General features: G+C 37.1%; 1 protein-coding gene across 5 annotated transcripts in view; it reads left to right on the forward strand.

Annotated features, from left to right (window-relative positions):
* Window positions 1-6,378, forward strand: part of DLG5 (discs large MAGUK scaffold protein 5) — a 106,161-nt gene extending 99,783 nt beyond the window's left edge. For 4 of the 5 annotated variants that reach the window (XM_027649422.1, XM_027649424.1, XM_027649425.1 and 1 more), the window contains 3 exons: window positions 137-246; window positions 2,027-2,136; window positions 4,532-6,378. In XM_027649422.1, the coding sequence (XP_027505223.1) occupies window positions 137-246; window positions 2,027-2,136; window positions 4,532-4,635 (324 nt within the window). In that variant the 3' untranslated portion in view covers window positions 4,636-6,378. The remainder of the gene's footprint in view (window positions 1-136; window positions 247-2,026; window positions 2,137-4,531) is intronic. The other variant, XM_027649427.1, reaches the window with a different exon arrangement.
* Window positions 6,379-21,217: the final 14,839 nt, after the last annotated feature.

Here is a 21,217-nt window from a genome sequence, read left to right on the forward strand (position 1 = left end):
GATAGTGCCAAAGTGGTAAATGTATAGCCAAATCTGTTGGGTTGCTGTGATTTAAGTAGGGGAAGAAATGGGGGATTTGCATGTGTGCTTGTGCTCTTTAACTGAATGAGTGTTTTGCATTTACATTTGATCTTAGGATTGTCATTGTCTGCTTGACATCGCTCCTCATGCCATCGAACGGCTCCACAGTGTTCATATCTACCCTATTGTAATTTTTATTCGCTACAAAAATGCTAAACAAATCAAGTAAGTCTGTGAGGGGTGTAGTTCAGGGATGTTTATTTTAGCTTAAAATAAGCTTGGTTTACCTTTATTGTTTATTTCATCCAAGTCATCTTAAATCTCTTTAAAATGGGGAAATTAATCCTCATAAAAACCACTATGAGGTATATGGTCCTAACTCCATTTGGGCTGCATGACAATTAAGTGAATCTTCTCAAGAAATCCGTGTAGACTAAACTGAAAGTACTCCTAGTGGGATTCGGATCTTTCCTGCTCCCTTTTGTAGTAAACTGTAAGGCAGATATGGGTGAGATCATTGAGGGTTTAGTGGTGACGATGACAAAGCTGTTCTTCATCCTCTCAGCAGGGCCAAGGGTATGGATGCAATGCCAATTGATTCATAACCTCAGCTTTCCCACCTTCATTCTCCAGTGAAAAAAGCAAAGCAAGTCCCCTTTTGCACATAGTGTATATATCTTCTCAAGCCATGTTCTTTCAGTAATTGGGAATTTCCTGCTTGAATGTAGCCAGGAAGAGAACATGGGAGTTAAAAACCTCAATCCCTCCACTGATGTCTGAGTAAGCCTTTACATGTTTTGATAGATTGATTTGGCAAGAAGTGACATAATCTCCCCTCATGAATATTAAAACACTTTTGCTAAGAGATCTTATAGTTGTGCTATCTTCATTTTTAAAATTGAAGACTTCTTATATTCTTGATCTGTAGGTAAATTTGATTACTATCTATTTAATAGAGAAGATAAGTATCACCACTTTAAAGTAGAAGGAAGACATAGAGCATTAGATGTATTTCATTACCACTGTAGGATTGTGCACTTAAATGATAAATGGAACTATCATGTCTTGACCCCCATTGGAAATGGAATGGTGACCATTACAGCTGGTTCCTTTTTTTTTTTTTTTTGGAAAGTGACGGAGAGTGATCAAACTAGCAGTCATCGATATAAGTTGCATTGGTGCATTTCTCTACCTGTTATGAGCGCCAAAGGTTTTTCCAAACAGCATTTTTCATATAGCACAGGTTCTGTTGGCATTCTCTGAAATGCCCCACAGCAATGATAGGTTAGTTTAGTAATTTTTTAAAAATTATTTGTAGACTTAAATTGTGCTGATTTTCTCACTGCTATAAGAAACTATGTTTATATTGTTTCAGTATGTATATATATGACCTTAGTAGTTGAATATAAATTCGGCTTCCTTTTAAACAGAATTCCCTACTGGGTACCCCAAGTCACATTTGGAGGAGAGTGTTACAGGCCTTGATCAGAATTAAAATATTTTTTTTACCATTTGTAAATTTCTCTATGTTTTTTTGTGTTTCAAGAGCTTCTATAATAGAAAAAGAGGCATTTCAAAAATGTGTTATATATATGATAACAGAAATATTTTATTTGCTTGATGTTTGATATTTCACAAGCCCTTAAAAGAGTGGTACTTGTGCCCAGCTTTGTGCAGGGAGTAGTAACGTGTATATGAGATGATGATGAACTGGAAAAAATTATATTCTTTCTTCTACAACCACCTCTCAGACTCTGAAACTTTAAAGAATTACTGTCTTGGTCTGACAGCAAATAATTTCATTAGCACTGAAATGATCCTGATGACTGCTGATACTGCTGAAACTCGGTAGATGGCACTCTGGGCCTAGGAGTCTGCTTGCACGTGAATTAGGCTTTGTATTCACGCAACTTGAGGGAATCTTTTCAAGTCCATTTTAAAAAAAAGTTACTCTTATACAAGGTGTTTCTCTTTTTTTCTCCTTTTTTTTTTTTTTCTTTTTCAGAGAGCAGAAAGACCCAATCTTCCTGAGGGACAAAGTTACACAAAAACATTCCAAAGAACAATTTGAGACAGCTCAAAAAATAGAACAAGAGTATAGCAAGTATTTTACAGGTTAGTATTTAATCAAACTTTCACTAGGAGCACAGTGGCGATTTAAACCAATTACACTGTAATTCAAAAGATTCTACATTCTTTCAATGAGCACTTGATTTTTTTTCATTCTGCTTTCCCTTTTGGCAAACTCATGTTCTGTTGTTTTGTTTTACTATGAGATGAAATGTCAAGTTAGAATTATTATTCTCTGCTTCTACCTAGTTTTGTTTTGAATGTTATAAATCTTGTGACCTGAAGGGATTCTGAAAATGTTTTATGATTAGTCAGTAGTATTGGAAGTATGGTCAAGATAATTTGACACAGTAATGCCGGTTTTATATCATGTAAGGAATATAAGGGTTTTTTTGTAATTTTAAAAATCAAACAAAACAACAGAAGAACGCTGTAGTTTAAATTAACAAATGATGATTTCCAACGATCCCTTTCAACCCCAACCATTCTGTGATTGTGTGATTTGTGAGACATACTTTAAATGTTTCAAGAAAGCAAAAAAATTGTCCAACATTTCTTGAACATGCATTGTGATTTGGAATAATTAAATTCAACTTTAGAAGCCTTTTTAACTTCATAAAATGTATGAAATCAATATTAGTTTGTAGTTAGTACTGTATTTTTACCAGAGAAGGAAAACGGTGTTTGAAGACTGTCTCTGCTCATTTCAGAGTGTATTTTCATTTGGTTCCACATACATTCAAACAGTGGGGATAAAATTCTAAGCATCTTGATGGGTATGGCAACAAAACTTAAAAAGAAAAACAAAATGACACACTAAACTAAGCCAAAATCCAACTTTTCATCCCATGGGTTTCTTACAGAAATATTTTGATGCATAACTGCCAAGGGTAGGAGAGGGAAAAGGGGGTATATGTAGTATAGAGCTCTCTCAGTGCATCCTGTGTGCGTTCTCAACAAAATCATTTACCTATCTGTAATAGCCATATGAATGTTTTTTGCATGGTATGTACTAAACCTTCACAGAATTTGACATGCACATGGCCAGATTGCATCCCCATATGTTATCTTCTGCTTCTTGTTTAGTCATTTGTGGCATTTTAATTTTACCCTGAGAGTGGAAGTGGCAGTCAGTGAAAGAGAGTCTTATGTGTATTTTCTCATATGCCCTGTGGGAAGGTCCTCCCTCTGTTAGTTCCAAGTACAGTGGACTCCAGCAGTCATCAACATTTCCAGATGCTGATAGTCAGAGAGGATTGGTGTTCAAACTGCATTGACATTTAAGGTTGTTGACGTTATAGTGTTATGCATAAAATAAGCCTGTAGATAGGCGTGTTGTACCTGGTAGCTTACTCATGGAGCTGTAGGACACACTCTCTGACCTGAACTCCGTGACTACTTCATGAAGTACACTTTTTGATTAATGACTCTTTGAAGTTGGCTTTGTTTCCTGTATTGTGAGCACAGTGTGTAGTCTGAATCATTTCCTCCCTGTCCTTTCACCTTCCATAGACCTTGTCAGTTACTGTGTTCTATATCCAAACTCACCTGACATCATTAATTGTAGTATATATTGCAGAGTCAAATATTAGTTTATGTGACATCAAATTCTCCCTTTAAGGAAAATTATTTCTTAAGCTGTGTAAGTCTTTCCGTATTTTTTTAGCATTAATGGTAGCTGTGGCCAGAGGCTTTGCTGACATATTTCTTGAGTCATGAAGTTCCTCACTTTTTAAGTCTTAAAGCGAATACATTCTCCTCTCCTGTGTCAGTGTTGGCATTTTACTTTTTATGACTGTTATGTTTAGCAAGGGTAGAATAAAAGGTGTTCGTTTATCTTTTGAATTGATTTTCAGGGAGTTGCTTGCTGTTGCCCTTTTGTTTCTTAAATGTAGTTGACAATAAGAACTGAAGTAGCAGGGCTGCTGTTTTATTTAGCTCAATGATCTGTGGGCTGCCTCATAATTTACTTCTAATATTTGTAAATAGTGTCTAGTTGCTACAGCTGTAGTCTCTATGTATATTACCCTGTAAATATAAAATTCTTAACACCACATGTGGAACAGAGAAAGTTTATTATAGCAGGTTCTGACCATCTTTAGACTTAAACTTTGCCACCTGATGCCTCTGAAAATAGTACATGGAGGCCTCTTACAAAACAGTTGTCTTAGTTGATTACAGCCATTAGTTCTGTGACTTCCCTGGACTGTTTTAAGAGCTAGCAGAAGAAACTGAGTATTTAATTCTTGACCTCTTTGTTCTGTTTATTTGATTTTTTTTTTTTTTAGTAGAGTCATGCATCTGTCAAATACTGAATTGAGTTGCTTAATTCTGATCTATTGATAAACACTTTGCAGATAAATGCAGAAGACTGCTCTTTGTAATTAGTCATAACTGTTTGTTCCAGTCTCATTTGTGTGTGGTGTTTCTTCTTCTCCAGGCATTGTCCAGGGAGGAGCCCTTTCAAGCATTTGCACTCAGATTATGACAACTGTCGACCAAGAACAAAACAAAGTCCTGTGGATTCCAGCTGGCCCGCTGTAGATTATTTCGCTGTGAAACTACTTTGCAGGTGTAAATAACCAACTAACTTTCTATCCAATGGACTCTGTTCATTTCTGTCTTTATAGAGTTGTCCGTAAGTGATTTCTGTTTCATGAAGGGGAATGATAACACTGAACACACAAGGACCTGATGAGGCATGTGGGAAAGGGGTAGATCACTTCACCGAGCTTGTCTCTTAACGTCGTACATGTACACATGACAGATTGTCACGAGGGGTTGTGACCTGTGTGTACTTGTCCATGAGTAACGAATTTAACAATGCTGCAAAACCCTGTAGAATGACGAGTTTACAAAAACCTTTTCAAAGTATTTGGTTCTTGCTGTTTACTTGAATGTCTTTTTGTTTTGTTTTTTTTTTTTAACTCTATGTCCTTTCACTTAATGAGGTAGCTCTCCAAAATGGAGTGAAATTTCTGAATCTGAGCAGTCAGTTTATGCGCAATGTGACTCTTAGTTACGATTTTGACCATTTCTAAGCACATTGTTGACTTGACAACCAGGTAATAAGGTGGGATTGAATCGGTACGTCTTGGGAGTAAGCTCAAAAGTAAGTACACTCCTACACAGGGCAGACCACTGTTTGTATCCTGTCGATGCTTGTCTGTCAAAGATATCGTTTCTTGTTTTATGCATGAATCTAGTATTTAAATGTCATAATGTATCTGAACAATCCAAGCTTAACTTGTGTTGAGAAATAATAATTTTTGGTTGTTGGGCCTGGATTAAGTACTGGTGGGGAAGAGTCATAAACTAGGCCTAGCATGCTGTGTTCTGTCACTTTTAGATACTGTAAATATGGAAAGCTTATGTCGGTGCAATTTTGCAGGGTAATTCTTAAGCTTTGTACTTCAGTGTGTAGCATTCACATAGATTGTTTTTATTTAAGAGCAGACACAGTTTTAGGGCTTTATTAAAAGCCTTTAGAAAGGTACTAAATTGTTAGTGTTTTCACTGTCAAAAAAAAAGTGATCGTTTAGTTTTGGTTGCAATACTTATTTAGCTGTTGTACCAAACTCTATTATATTGGTTCCCTTTTTTGCACTTCTGACTCTGTGTTCCTAACACAGGTTTTGTACCTGTCTCTTCTGTCTCTTGTGCCATGTTTCCTGGGTACTGTATTTTAATTGTTTTTAAAATATTATTTGAGTAGAACTGCTTCTCAGCCACTGTTTCTAACGTTTCATTATGTAGGGTTTCTAGTTTTACACTACAGGCTGTAATTTTGCTTCTGTTTGCAGCTTTTATAATTAAAAAAAGGGATTCTTATTGTACAGTTCTTCAAAGAAAGATCTGGTCCTAAATTTAAATTCTGTTTTACAGTTGCTATATTATAGTTCAAAATACTCTTTATAGTATTTATATAGTTATAACTATATAGAGTATTTTGAACTATAAAAACATCATATATATATATAGTATTTTATATAGTATTATGCCATACTATTATAATACTATATATATAAATTAATAAATATGAAATGGTATCAGTGAATTACTAGTCCACCTGCTTCTCATGGTGAGGGACAGAAGTTGGGTTTTGTTTATCTCATTTTTTTGTTTGTTTGTTTTTTAAAGTTTGAGGTCAGAGTAGACTCCAGTGGTACAACTGAAACAGACAGGTACTGTTCTGATATGGATTTTTCTGTACTAAATGAAAATGTCACTTTGTATCAAAAAAAAAGTTAAAGAAACTGATTACTAAATAAAGGTCAATTTCTGTAACTTCACTTGTGTGTAATGGGTGCATCTAGCTCTTGATCTTCTTGACTCTTTTTAGTTGAGTCCTCACATAAGGTTTAAATTTCTGACTAAAATTGGTGCACATACTTTCAAATACCCACCTTGAGAGGAATAAACTTCAGTTTTGTGCTTTTGTCCAGCCTTGCATACATAAATACCAGAGACCTTCACAAACTGCAGGACACAAGAAGTTAGATGTTTGTGTTAACATCTTTAACATTCTGGCCCAGGTGTTAAGGATTTCAGATGGAAATGCAATTGATTGGATGAAGGCTTTATCTGTAGAATGAGTCTATCACTTATTTTCAAGAGAGTGTCACTGGAAACTGGGGAAAACCTAGGCAAAAATGTGAATATTAGCTTAGAGACACATTGCAGAATGCTCTGACTCAGTTTTCACTTCAGACAGACCAGCCTCTTCTGTTCATTGAGTTACCTGAAAGCTTAGAGGGAAGGTACTAAGTTTTCTGCTTCATCAGTTGCTTTATTCTCAGATGCCAAATAGTGAGCTTCGACATGAACCTAACTGGTGGACTGTCAGTCTTCTTGTAATCTGCAAACCTAGTAATAGCCTTCAGTCAGAAGACAGGACTTGCACCTTATCTCTTTTTCTTGAAAAAAAACGCTGTGGTAACATCTTCTAAGAGAGGATGAAGGAAATGAGAATAGGTTTGTTTTGGCAGGTGAGTAACAGCCATACATTGCATATCTTCTGATCACAAGGAAGTAGAACTGAAGTCATGATTGAACGCTACAAAGAGTCCTTCAGCTCACATCAGGAATTTCCTGATATACCATTTTCTTTTATATTACCACATGCTGGAGCTAGATTTGGCCCTTGTTCTGGAACAAGTAGCTTTGTCCAGATGTTTTAAATCAAGAATGTAGTTATGTGGGTATTTTTAAAATAGTTCTAAATGATAAAGCTAGAAACACAAAGTTGAGAATTTAACCCTTATGCTTATAAGCCACCATTTAGAATGTATGGCTGCAGGTAAACAGTTAACTAGAAATCAGCATCTTTTAAATTTATTTCTCCATAGCTAAACTGACATGAAGTGGCTGAAGATACTTCAACCTGTATGTATGATCTGTTGTTAATATGTTGACAAATATCTACTTGCTTACAAACTTCTGCATTCTGTTCACATTGACCTGAATTGCAGGGCAAGTGTTTGCCAGATCAGAATTACACTCTGACAGCTGCCAATTTCTCCACCTCAGACAAGGGTTCTTTTTCAGTGCCTGATAAATTTGGAGGCCATATCATAATCCTTTTTAGTGAATGCAAGCATTGCCTTAAGCAGTCTTGAACAGCTTTCCCAGGTCAATCTGAGATGGATGTATTTGTGGTTAAAGTAAAATCTTGTAATCTTTTCTAGACTTGTGTCTAAGGCTCCATGTAATTTCTACAATTCTGTACCTCCATTTCACAATGGACAGTTTCTATTAAAATAGACTGACATTGGAAAAATGTGCACTGGCTTGGAAACTCAAGAGACTACTGTGAAAATACAGATACCCAGCAAAGCAGACTTTGGTATTGTGTAACAACTAATAAAGGTTCCAAAACTGCAGTAGAATCTGAACAGCATAAAAAAGGTGCTTGACCTCTTCCTGTAAGTTTTCTTAGGCTGCTTTGTCCATGAGTGTTTCTTATTCATTTGGTTGTTTTAGAAGATATTTTTTCCAACATTCCATCTATGTCATTTTGATTAGAAAATGTCTTGATGTTCTTCACTGCAAAAGTAAATTTTTGATAATATTTGATAGCAAACTTTTTACCTATTTAATTTACCTTTTTTCTCTCTTTGAATACCAAGAGATGCTTTTGCTGGCACAACACAGATGATGCAAGCGTGAATCCAAAAACCAGGTGAACAGAGGATCAGTGATCAAGTGATAGGTGTGAACATACTAGCTTAACTTGGGATTATTCAACTCTGTTTTAACAAACAATTCTTTATAAACTTTCCTAAGAGTGGGGGGTTTTTTACATTATTTGTGATTTTAGATAAATGCTGTAACTTTATATTTAAAAGTTGTCTACATGGAGCCTTTTCTTGAAGCAAACTATGCATAGACAGCATATTGTAACTAAAGAAATTTAAAACATTTTCAGTTTTGAAAGTTATCATACAGACTTCTAGTATGGAAAATATTTCAATTTTTTAATTTTTTTTTAAATATGTATTTCATCTTATTACTTAACTCATTTGAAAAACAATGAGGTGTATTAAAATTTTTCTGATTTCATTAGATCTCAATTAAGCATTTTTAATTATTTTTTCCTTTACAGAATACACCTCTTAATGGGGAAATGGCAGAGATCTAATCATTGTTTTAAGAAGCAAATCACAAAAATCTTTGTACTGTATAACCAAGTCATTTAATATGATGGTGGATTATCTGTCACTGCTATGTAACAGTACATTATATGCTAAATGTGTTCACTGGGATATTTTCTATGTCCGTCATATTGAAGAAAATAGCACCAATTGCTGTGGAAGCTTTCAAAGACATGGAATCTTGATTTTTGACACTTTTCCTTCGCTGGTTCACACTACAGAGTGTCCAAGAGCTAGAATATTACTATTGCTAGTTAAGAAAAACAACCCAAACCAGAATAACACTCCCCCCTCCACACCCAATGCATAAAACAACCCCCTTCCCACCAAACTACACTTACAGTGTCCAGTTTGGCTTTCTTATGACATCATGTCCTTCCTATCTTCCTAAAGATACATTAAAATTTCTTAAAACAAAGATAGTTTACTCTTAATTCACATACATACTGCATATTTCTCCAAAATTAGAAACAAGTCTGTCAAAATGTTAAATTCTTTCAATAACTTGAAAAAATGTATTTGTTGATAAAAATCACGCTTGTGTTTGCAATGGCTTTTTTTCTTTTAAAGTTTTTTTTCAGTCCAAATATGATTGATGTTCCTTATGTAATATTCCCTATGCCCTTCCTGCAAAGGCAGGGAATGATCAAGTTTGTGAAGATGGTGACTGTGATCTCCAGAGTAAGTGATCCTTTTTTTGCAACTCTTGGACCTCGTTTTGCTGCAGATTCATCTTATCTCATTAGCAGTTACACCAATCAATTAAAATCATCTTAATTCCTTCATTTGCCAAATCTGCTTGGTCCACAAATGCTTAGCATTAGAGCTTAGCATTTCGATGCTCAAATTATGAATTTTTTTAAGCAAATTAAGATGGTATTTGTGGTCCACCTGTGATAACCGTTAAGGTATTCGGTTTCAAGCTTGTCTGTTTGGCTAGTGTAAGCAATAAAGGGCTGAAAATGCATTTTTTTCGTCTAAATGCGTGTAAGAAGACCAAATGTGATTGTCTTATAGTTCTGTGATGAAAATAACTGTTAGTTATAGCATTTTGAGAGGGTAATTCCAGTGAAGTCAGTCAAAAGAACCTAAGGTAAGAGGTAGAAAATTGTTCTCTGCTGCGAAGATACGATTTGAGAGTGCCAGCAATTGCTTGCAGCATTATAGTAACAAGTAGGTTTGTGATGCAAAGATGAGTAAGTGCAATTACTGAAGGAACCAAACACATGGAGCTGAATTCTAGGAAGGTGATAGAAGCTGCATATCCTCAGCAAATGGTAAGGTTGATCCCATGGTGGCAAATATGTATCACTTATATCTGGGGTTGGTTGAACTGTGTGGCTTTTCAGAGCTTCTGGCTGCAAATGTATTTCTAGAATTCAAATGAATTATCATACTTTTATACCCTGACTTACGCTGTCGTAAAAAATGTGTGGTTAATAGCTGCAATTATAGTGTGATCTGTTGGGACCTGCTCTGACCGATTTTCAGTTTAATTATTTAGAACTCATTTTTCAGGATGGTACCACATACTTTGCGCCAGAGTGACCATTTTCCAGCTACAAAATAATTCAAGTGAAGTTGTAAAAATGAATTGGATATCCTCCCCTCCTCCTGGCCTTACATGGCAGAGTTTCTTTCAGGGCTACAAGATTTGAGCTTCCAGAGACACTTGAATTCCTAACTGATGCTGACACTGCTCTGTCATCCTGCACAGGATGTGATCAGAGCTGTCTCCTGACACTGTGGAGTAAGGAAGCCTGCCCTGGCTTCAGGCCACAGCTGTGCTTCTCCGTGGGTTACTTTGTAATGCTTCAGTCTATGCATGAGTTAACCTTAGTGAGATGCTTACAGTGCTGGCTCCATAGGGCAGTTCTCTGCCTTCCAGAGCTGAAGATTTCTGATCAGCAGTTGCTGCTGTGTTTTTCCTTTCAGTTGTCCATTCTCTGCTATGTAACCATACACAGACCTAGAGTTTTGGCAAGCGCTCCATGAAATTTTTCTCAGAATAGAAGTGAGGTTCTAGTTAGTGTGAGAACTATATTGGGGATACAATCTCAAACTTTTTCCTTCTTTTACTGTTATCTGCAGCTTTAGTTTCCCTTTGCTTTATAATCTCATTATCATTAGTAGATAAATCTTCTTTCAAGGGGTGTCTCCCATCGAGTGCAGCCTTCCTGTTTGCCCCATTTCCTTGCTTCATGCTTCACTTGCACGTCTAAACTCTCAAAGATATTTTTTCCATTGCTGATGCAACTTAATCTCTCCCTTCCTTGCCCTGTTATCTAATGCTAAAGTATTTGGGGATATTATGTAAAGTCTGTTTGTTTCATAAAGCGTACTATGCAGTTGTGTGTTAATTACTGATTTGATTTTAAACGCTTGGTTTACTCACTGTTGATGATCTCGTGAACAGCAGTGGTTGATCAACTCCAGCATTCAGCAGTGTGCAACATCAGATAATGTTTTAGCAAGGTTTCTATGTCTGCAGTTTCTGAAAGCGATGCCTTCCTATGTTTCCAGCAGTGTCAGCAGTACATTTGTAAAAGAACCTACTCGGTAAGCAACAGAAGATGACTTGAGAAAGTTCACATACCTGCCTTAAGATTTTATGACCTCTGCTGACTTACAGAGGCTTCAGTCTTTTAATTAATTTGCATTTCCCTGTGCACCATTGTGATTCTGTGATAACACAGCGCTGGTGAGGTGTGCAGAGGTATAGCTGAATTGACTTCCCGCAAATTACTAAGATCCTCAAATGGTGCCTGACCTTCACTAGAAATAAACTATTATTATTCTCATTTTAACCTGTTTTGCTGTAACTCAGGACATTACTGAAGTTACAAGAAGCCAGTTTATAAAGAGTTCCGAAATTCTGGAACTTGACAGAAGTAGCCATATTTCCCTCAGTTTTTTCCACCCTACTGTTGCCCTAAACCCTAGTTTTTATTTTATACTCTCAGTGCTATCAGCCATTTGAAGATGTAGGTAGTCTGTAATAGACAATATGGTGGAAAGAACATGAACAGTAACAAACCACTGTTTAATGTTGCAAGTCATGGGCCCTTTTCGGTTGTTTTACTTGCAGCAGGAGCTACTCAGAAACAGAATCCTTTCTTGAAACTATTAAGACAGAGTTGAAAAGTAATTTTCTTTCTTGTCCTCAGTGCTCTCATAATGAGACTTTCAACATCTCCCTTATTTTTAAAAATCTGGTGTCCAGACCAAAAGCATTTCTGGCACCTTAATACTTGTTCCTGTGAAAATACTGTTTTAACTTCTCTGCTGCAGTGTATGTACTTCATTATTCAGAGGACTTTCAGCTTTTGTTTTAATAGATGTAATCCTCACCTATTTCACTGATTTGGGCTTTATGACTTTTTGTGACACCCTGCTATTTATGGGATGTAGTTTTTGGTTTAAATAAAGGTTTGTTCCATCATAACCCATTGAGTCATCCAGCTTGATGGTGAGAAGTTGTGGTTTTACAGTCACTCCAAACTGAAGTGTCCTGTTCCTCAGTGGGGGGAAAGAAAAAGTTAGGTCAGCTAACCTATCCAATGTGGGATTTTCCTTTCAGTGTATATATATTCCTGTGTTTCCTGAGTTCTCTTGTTTTGTTTTGTATTTTTAAAAATCTAATTCTGCAGGTACTACACATGCAAGGATGTGTCCTGAAAAGCAGTGGTACTACAGATAAGTAAATGAGAAATACATGGTTTGTTAGTCAACATGAATTAGAAAAATGTCAAAATTGTTTAGAATTAAGCTGATGGGTCACCTAAAAAACCCAAAATTGCAATGCTCCCAAAGTAATTTAGCTTTCGATTTTTAATATACATGCCTTTAAAAGGTGTTATTAGCCTGAAGGCTACATTTGGAAAATGTAAAAGCATTGGAGGGGGATACTTCATTTAATAAACGTTGAAATAAGGCATTAAGTTTCATCAAAAGGAAAGCTGTTATTCTGTTTCATCTTGGCATTCACAATTTCCATGAAAATATTGATTAGTTTCTGAAAAAGAAAGGACCCTTTAAAAGATGTCTCAAGCCAGCTGGTGAAAACAGGAGTTAGACTATATAATTGCTCATCAATAAAAGTTGTGTTTGGGAGTTTTTACTGTGTGTAGTACAGAATGTAATGATTAGAGGAAAAAAAATTACTTTTGGCATGTGAGAGAGAATAAATCTTTCCATTCCCAATATGCTAATACAGTCAGTACAAAAGCTACAACAGATGAAAAAAAAGCACTAAAAATTATTTCTTAGGTAATACGTGGAAGATGACCTGCATTTATCAAATTATTCTTTTAAAATTTGAGAAATGCTCCCTTGATGCAAACTCATACATCAAACATCTCTGACACTCTATTTATTTTTATAGTTACAACATCTCATTTACAGTCATTTTATGCTGTATATAGCACTGATTGTTTTTCTTGCAAGATTAGGAGCAGAGTTTCAAACTGTCCTCCTCAAGGTCACAAGCCTGGCAGTAAATTCTTCTCTTGTTTTTTTTGTAAATCATAAAGCACTTCAATAACAAAAAAAGAAAACAAACCACTATAGAATCATGCTTAGGTTTATGAAAATCAAATAAAGTGTATTCTATGATCATTTCTTCCATAAACAGAAAGTATGGGCAGAATCAATGGTGAGAACTTGCAGCCCTAGTGATGACTGTAAATCAAGAGCTGCCATGCATGGCATGAAAAAACAAAGTAACTGATTCTTAAACCAATGTGTGCTGCAGTCTGTAATGCACCATCAGAGGGAATTCAAATAATGGTGGTTCTGAAGAGATTGAAAAGTATATCATATTTCTTATCTGTAAATCCAACATTTCTAGTGCATTAAATTCAGACACCTATTATGGGCTATTTTGTAACAATCACTCTAAATTGATGAAGGCATACTAAACCTTGTATGGCTACAGACCTTTTGTTGAGAGCAGACAATAATAATCTAGACTCTAAAGTATGCAAAAAGCATGAGAGAGCATCAGGCTGACTGGCTTAGTGTCAAGTCCTACTTATAAAAGGTATGACTTAAAATGGAAAGCCTTTGTGACAGTTTATGCTGACTAACTTAATGTGTATAGGCTGTTCACAGAGTTATTTTCCACCTATTCGTGAATACACAAGCAAGAAAATTGGCTTTAAACATAGAGGGGTGCAGAGAGTTCTTTTGTTTAGTCAAATAAATATTTTCCAGTGAACATTTAACCAGTTCTAATTTATGGGGAACAGATGGTTTTTCTTCGTTAGTAATTGTTTTTCCAGAAGATAACCCTGTATTAAAATTTGTGAGGACTCATGGGCTCTTTTATTTTAAGTAAAGCTCTTTGTTGAAACCACTCAATTTTTTAGAAAATAAAAAAAACAATTACTTTCTCAAACCTCCAAAGCCTTGTTAATTATGTTCTGGGTTTTTTTAGAGGCAAAAGTTGTCAAAGGTGTTGTTGCACTCTTCCCTGGAAGGAAAATCTTTTAAGTGTCCCTAGGATGCAGGCATAACAGAAGTTCACCAAAATTGCCTCTGCTTTTAACTCAGGTAAGATGCAATGGCATCAGATCAAGATGTCAGATGCGAGTCCTGGAAACTTTTGAATCCACCTGTGTTCAAAATTGTGACCACAATTTCATGATTATGAAAAAGTTTTGGTTTTCTTTTGGAACTAGTGAACAGTTTGATTTTTATGTCTCCATCCTTGTCCCACTAAAATAGACACCTTATCCCTTGCTATGAGAGCAAGAACAGGAACTGAGGCCTCTCACGTTTCAAGTACCCTGTCAGAAGCATATTGTTAAGTTCTATTTTAAGCATATTCAGTATTTTGAGTAATAAGAGCAATACCAGGAAATTTTAACCTTAATAACTGATATGCTGGTTTGACAAGGTTTTCACAGCAGAAGTCACTGTTGTATAAGCCTTCACAGATGCAGTGCTTTTCTCATTATGGAAACATACATACACCTTGAGTTGCATTTTCCTTTTATGACATATTCAGAACTCTCGACAATCCTTTAAGGTATATTCATACAAATTTGTGGAGGAAGCCCTCTAAGACACAAGTGTACGAAATACCAGTGTCTAGTTATGTTAACTTTGAGCTTTAAATTTTAAAGGTCCAGAATTCAAAGGTAATAGCATATTTCCCACTAACAAGATGCACATTTTTAGGTACTGGCCTCCAAAGTTAGACTTACAGAACTTCCTCTTACTTAATAAAACTACAGAGTTGCATCTTTCTTTTGTTTAGGCACTGGAGTAAGTAATACAATCGTTAAGTTGTCAACAAGCTCCTCTGCCATGTGTCGCTGTCTTGTACACAGCATATGCAAATTATCCCAGTGCCTCATGAGAAGTTGCTACATGTCCTTTCCTTTTGCGATCCATGCATTGGGCCATGACCTTTCTCTTCTAAATTTCTTTATTCAAGTTACAGACACCTCTGTGTGCAGGTTTTGAAGCTATCTGTGCCCTGTTGGCAGTGCTAACCTCTGCCATCAAAGGGCACAAGCAACAGTCTTGCTCTGGTGCGAGTAGAGTGTGGCTGCAATCCAGCTCTGCCTGCTGTGTGCTTGCTCTGTACATTTTGGGTTGCTGTTTTTGAAGGGACTGAGACACTGGCTGTGTCTTGCTTCTCTCTTCACCCTGCTGGAGGCCCCAGAGCCCCTGTTTGCTATTTTTTCATTTGCTTTGATACTATGGCTGTGCTGTAAAACTGTTTTAATTACCTGGATTTTATGGGTGGCTTACCTGTGTGTATTTGTACAAATCTAGCATTACAGAGAGGGAATGGGGCAGGAAGCTCAGTAAGTGGCTAGCTGTTACTTCAAACAGGAAAATAATTAAAACAAGCTTTTCAACAGTGAAGTGATCTGTGAGAGGTAGAGCACCAGATTGCACGGGCAGGTTTTTTTCTTTTGAGTGCTTTTGGTTCTTGAAAGGGTCTGTGTTTTATCCCAGAAGATTATAGAGTCCTTTTCATGCAACTTAATATTTTTTTACAGATGCCTTATGGATGGGAAGTTGTATCCTGTTTCACAGATAGAAAGCTGAGAGGCAAATAGAGACCAATTTTTAAGAAATCAAGGGGGGGTTTAAAATGTGGCTGATAAAATACTCTAAATGATGCCATAAAGAGGAGAAGGATGTAGCTTAACTGGAGAACTGTGTTGCACAGTGCTGTGGGAAGTATAGTACCTTAAGTGTGGCTGATTTCTGTGCAGTCACTGAGGCAAATAATTGCTCCAGGAAATAACATTTTAGTATCTCACAATCAGCATTTCTCTGAGTTTACTCCTCACATCATTCTGTTCGTATTTCTTCTGGTCTTTCAGAATAGACTTTGAGCTCTTGCTCTAGTGCCATTGAAGGCAATAGAATTTCTTCCACAGCTTAAAGGCAAAACTTGTTGCTGCCTGTGTTGATGTTCAGCAGTCCAACAATTTTCACCTGTGAGGAATGGGAGTGTAAGGACACAAACATTTTTTTTTTAAATACAAAGAGACAGATGAAAGATAAATTTGGTGCTCTTTGGTTTGTGGGTTTGTTGGGGGTTCTTTTCTTTATGTGTTTGGTGTTGCGTTTGTGGAGTTTTTTGTGTGGGGTTTTGGGTTGTTCTACGTTTGTGGGGTTTTTTGGAGGTAAAGCTGAGTTTCTTCAAGTATAAAGCTGGGCAGTCCCACATAATTGATGTTGCCATGGCCTCCAGCCAAAGCTGGAGGAGTCATCAGTTAGTCTTAACCTGATGAAGGGCAGAGACAGACATAAATCCCCTTCTCCAACAAGATGTAAACATTTTTTTTTTTTTTTTTTTTTTTAATTGACTGCTTGCTTTTTCTTTTTGGGAAACTTGTAGACCAAAGGGAGCAAAGTGAAAGAGAAAGGTCTGGACCACGAGTGCTTAGTTTGTTAATGGAGTTTGTTCAGATATACCACCATCTGGTACTAGAAGATTGGTCTTTGCTGTGCAGCCATTTGATTGCTCCAGTTAACATGAAATGCATTTAAATTACACCCTTGATTTCCAACAGGTACTATGTAGCAACATCCCACCCCTTTCATTAGTGACAGAAGGGAGTCCATGACCAGGAGCTGCATGATGCAGGTCAGCTCTGCTGTGCTCTCCTCACTGTGCCTGCAAGTGGTGTGTGCTCATTGAACTCCTGTGGTCGGTCCTTTCTGTCCAGAAAGAGCAGCTCTGGCTGTGCAGCTGCAGGGGTGCAGGAGCCTTGAACACAGACTTGATCTGTGGCACTTGTGACAATATGGAAGATGTTAGACTGTGTGTATTTATTGACATTCCTTACAAAGTCATTGCCCCCCTAATACAAAGGTATTAATTACAGATAGAGAGAAACAAGGTCAAGAGATGAGAGCATGCAATCTGGAATTTCCACCACAACTGATTATGCTTATGCTTCAGCTATTAGAAGTTACAAGATTGCATTTGTTATGTGGATGCTTGCTTCTAATTAAAGAAAATGCCTGTCCTTTAAGAACTCAAGAAAAAATAGATTCCATTTCTTATCTTTACCTTAGTTTCTTAATACCCTTTTTGTGTGAATGCTAGCTTATTCATTTTCTGTGCAGATCTGGTTTGTACATTTGTTGGATGAATTAAGGACTGCATTTGTACTCACCTGACACCTTTAGAGGCAAGCTTTACCTGCAGCACAAGATAAAATGAGCTTTGTACTCCCATCTTATTCTTTTCTTTGTGGTGCATCTCTTTTCCTTATTTACTATCTGTCTATGTGGAGGTGCTTCAGACAGTTAATCTAGTCAGGTGAATTTGAACAAACCAAAATGGACTGTGTTGATACACTCATTCAAGAACAGAGGCATTTTGAAGTGAGATACACTGCAGAAATAAAAGGTCCTTGAATTCTGATTCACATTGCAAGTGCTTCAATTAAAAATAAATTCAATTTATTTTTCCCAAGTGACCCTTTGCAAACTCAAAGGACTCGGTTCTCTAAACTCCAGCATCTTGATAAAAGAATGAATCCAATCACTTTACTCTTCACCCCATTACTAATCTCTGTGGTAGCAGAAAGATATGCACAATTTCCTGTATAAAAAATATCCTCTGTTTTCACCAGTAACCTTGCTGCTTTATTTGTGTTTCAGTGCTATCATTTGTACTCCCTGCCTGCCTTCCTTATTGCTCTCCTATTTATGTTTTCATTATTTACTATGGTTTGCGTATACTGGTGGATGGAGTACTATTTCTTGACGCAAGTCTTTTATGATGTTTATTGATGAGACATTTGTGAGAACAGCCTCTTTGTACCCTGTTCAGTTACCATTTGTGTTTTGCGTTAATGTGCAGCTTTCCAGAAGCCTTTCTGTAAGCTGCATAAGATGAGACTCCCAGCTGAGAGCAGTTCAGAACATCTCCCTTTGGCATAGTAGCTGCCTTTCTGTTTTAACTAAGTGAGATTCAGTGAATATGCTGAGACTTAAATGAATAAATGCATCTGAAGCTACGCTAGCTTAGGATGAAGATCACAAGGGATATGTCAGGTGTGTGCTTACAAAGCAATGCTCACTCATAACTGTACATATATGTCATATTTATATAATGGGAGAGTCTCCTGTCAGCCATGTGGTTTTGAAACAGTTACCTCAGTTACTGGTTTGCTATACTTTTCAAAGCCCTTGAGATGTATCATGACTAGAAAAAGGTATTCAAAGCCAAGGTTGCATTCAATGTACTGTGGTGTTAGAAGATGCAGAAATAAGGAAGGAAGGTGGGGACTCAGAAAATTGTCTCCCCTTTCTGGGAAATGGGGACTTACTTTTATTGTCCTAGGTGAGTCAGCCCGATTTGGCATTAGCTATCCCACGAAAATCTCAGCAGAGTTGAATGGAAAGGAAAACATATTACAGCTATAATATCCTTGAACTGGCATAAATCTACCCCAGCTTGAGAAATTTTGCCCCAGGTTATATATATCTTCTTCAGTGCATTTTCTTCCTGGGCCATCTAGACTATGTGGACCCACCCCCAAAGAAATGGCATTCTCTGTCTCACTTGGGTGAAGAATAACACCACTTGCCAGTTTTGTTGACTACAGGCTGTAGCTTTTGGTCCATAAGTTTGTATGACACCTTGTGGAAAGAGGTTGTGGTCTCATTTATGGCCTCTGTGCAGCCCAGATAGGAAAATTTCCAGAACAGCTATACATGGAAGAAAATGTTAATGTAACAACTTTTAGACAGCATGTCTGTCTGGTGAAAGGGGGTAGCCTGGAGCTGCTGAAACAGCAATTGAGGCCCAAAAATACGGTGTTATATGTCGGTCACAGAAAAGCATCCAGTTGAGTCTCAACAGTGAAGTGATGTGAGAGAAGCAGTGGTTCTCCCTGCTCTCCTCCCTGCCCTGCCTTTCTGGTTTGAGTTCTTTGGGATCCCATAAGAATGGTCAAATGCATTTTCATTGCTTGTGAAAATGCCTTACTACCAGTCTGTCTGTTATGAAATTTCAGCAAACAAATACGTAGCCTCTGGCAAACAGACTTTAAAACTAGAGAAAAAACAAGTGCTACAGTGCAATTTCTGATTTATAGGGAGTAAAACTTTGCATTTTGCAGACACACATAATACATAAATAGATAAGTTGTAAAAAACTGACTAATGAAATGAATATAAATGTATTTAGTACAAATTTTCAAGCACTTCAGGCGATTAATTGCGTCTCTCTGCCCGAAGTTTTGACTGTACAGATAAATGTATTGATTGCAGAGCAAAAGTATCCCCCTTCAGTCTTGCCCAGTAAAGAAAATAGCATTTAGTGATGTGGGAGTTGATTTTCGGAGTACTCAAAGCAGTGAGGGCTGAGGTCAGGCCTGCAGCAATGAGCTTTACTGCCAACTGCTGTCAGGTGGCAATATTGACAGCTTGTAGCATCACTGGAATACACATCTTTTGGCTGCATCTACCAGCATCATGAACTTCTCACAAAGATGTTTTATATCTGCAGAAGCTGTAGGCGTGTGCTGGAAGGAGCCCACAGCTCTCACCTGTTGACATTGCTGTTGTTCTGGCTGATGCCAAAGCGCTGCAATGCTCAGGGAAGAAATCCAAGTGGTAGAAAGGTGAGCATTGCTGCTTGAGCGAGGGAAAACCTACAGTGAAGGAAGGGCATCCATGTTCCGAGAACTTCCTGAGACAAATGAGCACAATTAGATTATATGCTTTGGGCATCTTCTGGGTAGTTTTGGACAGTAGATGTTTATTTCAGGGGATGCTTCCTCACCAGGAAACCCAGGGCACTGCAGGAAGAAGCATCAAAATTGCTGTACACGGGTCATGCCTGAGCTCAGCCTCCAGTCTGGCCATGGGTGCAGATGTCTCTTACTTTGGAGGGGTCCTATTGCTTATTTACTTTTATTACTGACAGCTGCTCTCTTCTGCAAGTATGATATCCTGGCCTGATATTCTGGCCAAATTCTAACTATAATCCTTACCGCCTGCTTGACTTAAAATAGCCCATACATTAAAATGTGTCATTTCTCTTCTAACTGAATGTGGTGTTTTTAAACAATTTCCATTTTTCACCCCAAATATGGCTCTTTCAGCTTTCAATGTTTCTCTATTTCTAGCTTGTTAAAGTACTTGGAAGGCATTATGCATTGCATACATAAAGACAAGCTATTATAAATATTTAGCTAGCTAAAGCATTTGTGATTTTTTTAACTTCTAAGTTAGAAGTAAATGGGATACTTGTACAGTCTCTTGCATTTTTTACAGAAAGTTATCTATAAATCTTTCACAATAGTTTGGGACTTTTCACGGTGTACGTGCCAAAATACATCCTACCTCAGTACCACTGGGATTCAGAAACTAGACAAAGTGTCAGAGAGACTAAAACAAAGACTCGTGCCTGGAATATTCCTGAAAGAATCCAACAAGCATCAGTGCTCTGTGACTGAGCAGTGCTGGTTGGAAAGGATCACTCAGTAAAATAGTTTTCCTTTTTCTTCAGGAAAGGAAAGGTATTCCAGTGGAGCCTCTGTTTATGTTTTCCTTTGTGTCAAAAGTTCTGGGTGATCCCTAGAAGGTCGTTTAGCCTCTCTAGGCTTTGCCCTTAGGCTATAAAATAGGAGTATTGATACATCCTTTCTGCATGGAATCATTTTCTGGATAAGATTGTGAGGTACTTAAATGCAATAGTACTGACTTCTGCACAATAACTGGATAAATTTTTCTTAATTGCTTGATTAATATCCTGTTAACACAGTTCAACAAATAACTGAAAGTACATTTTGTCTCTGTTTTAAGAAAATGGAGAATTTTATCTATGGGCAGTATTCTCAACAGTGTTTTAGCAAAGAGGTTTGAAGAATGTTTGTGAAACAGCTAATCTTAAACAAATAGAAGTATTTAAAGAAGGCAAATGTTGAACTCTAAGACACAACTGTTTGCAAAAGGAGCCTGGTTTCACTCAAAGTAATGGA

Source organism: Corapipo altera, unplaced genomic scaffold, assembly GCF_003945725.1.
Source record: "Corapipo altera isolate COAL_440 unplaced genomic scaffold, ASM394572v1 53, whole genome shotgun sequence".
Lineage (NCBI taxonomy): Eukaryota > Metazoa > Chordata > Aves > Passeriformes > Pipridae > Corapipo > Corapipo altera.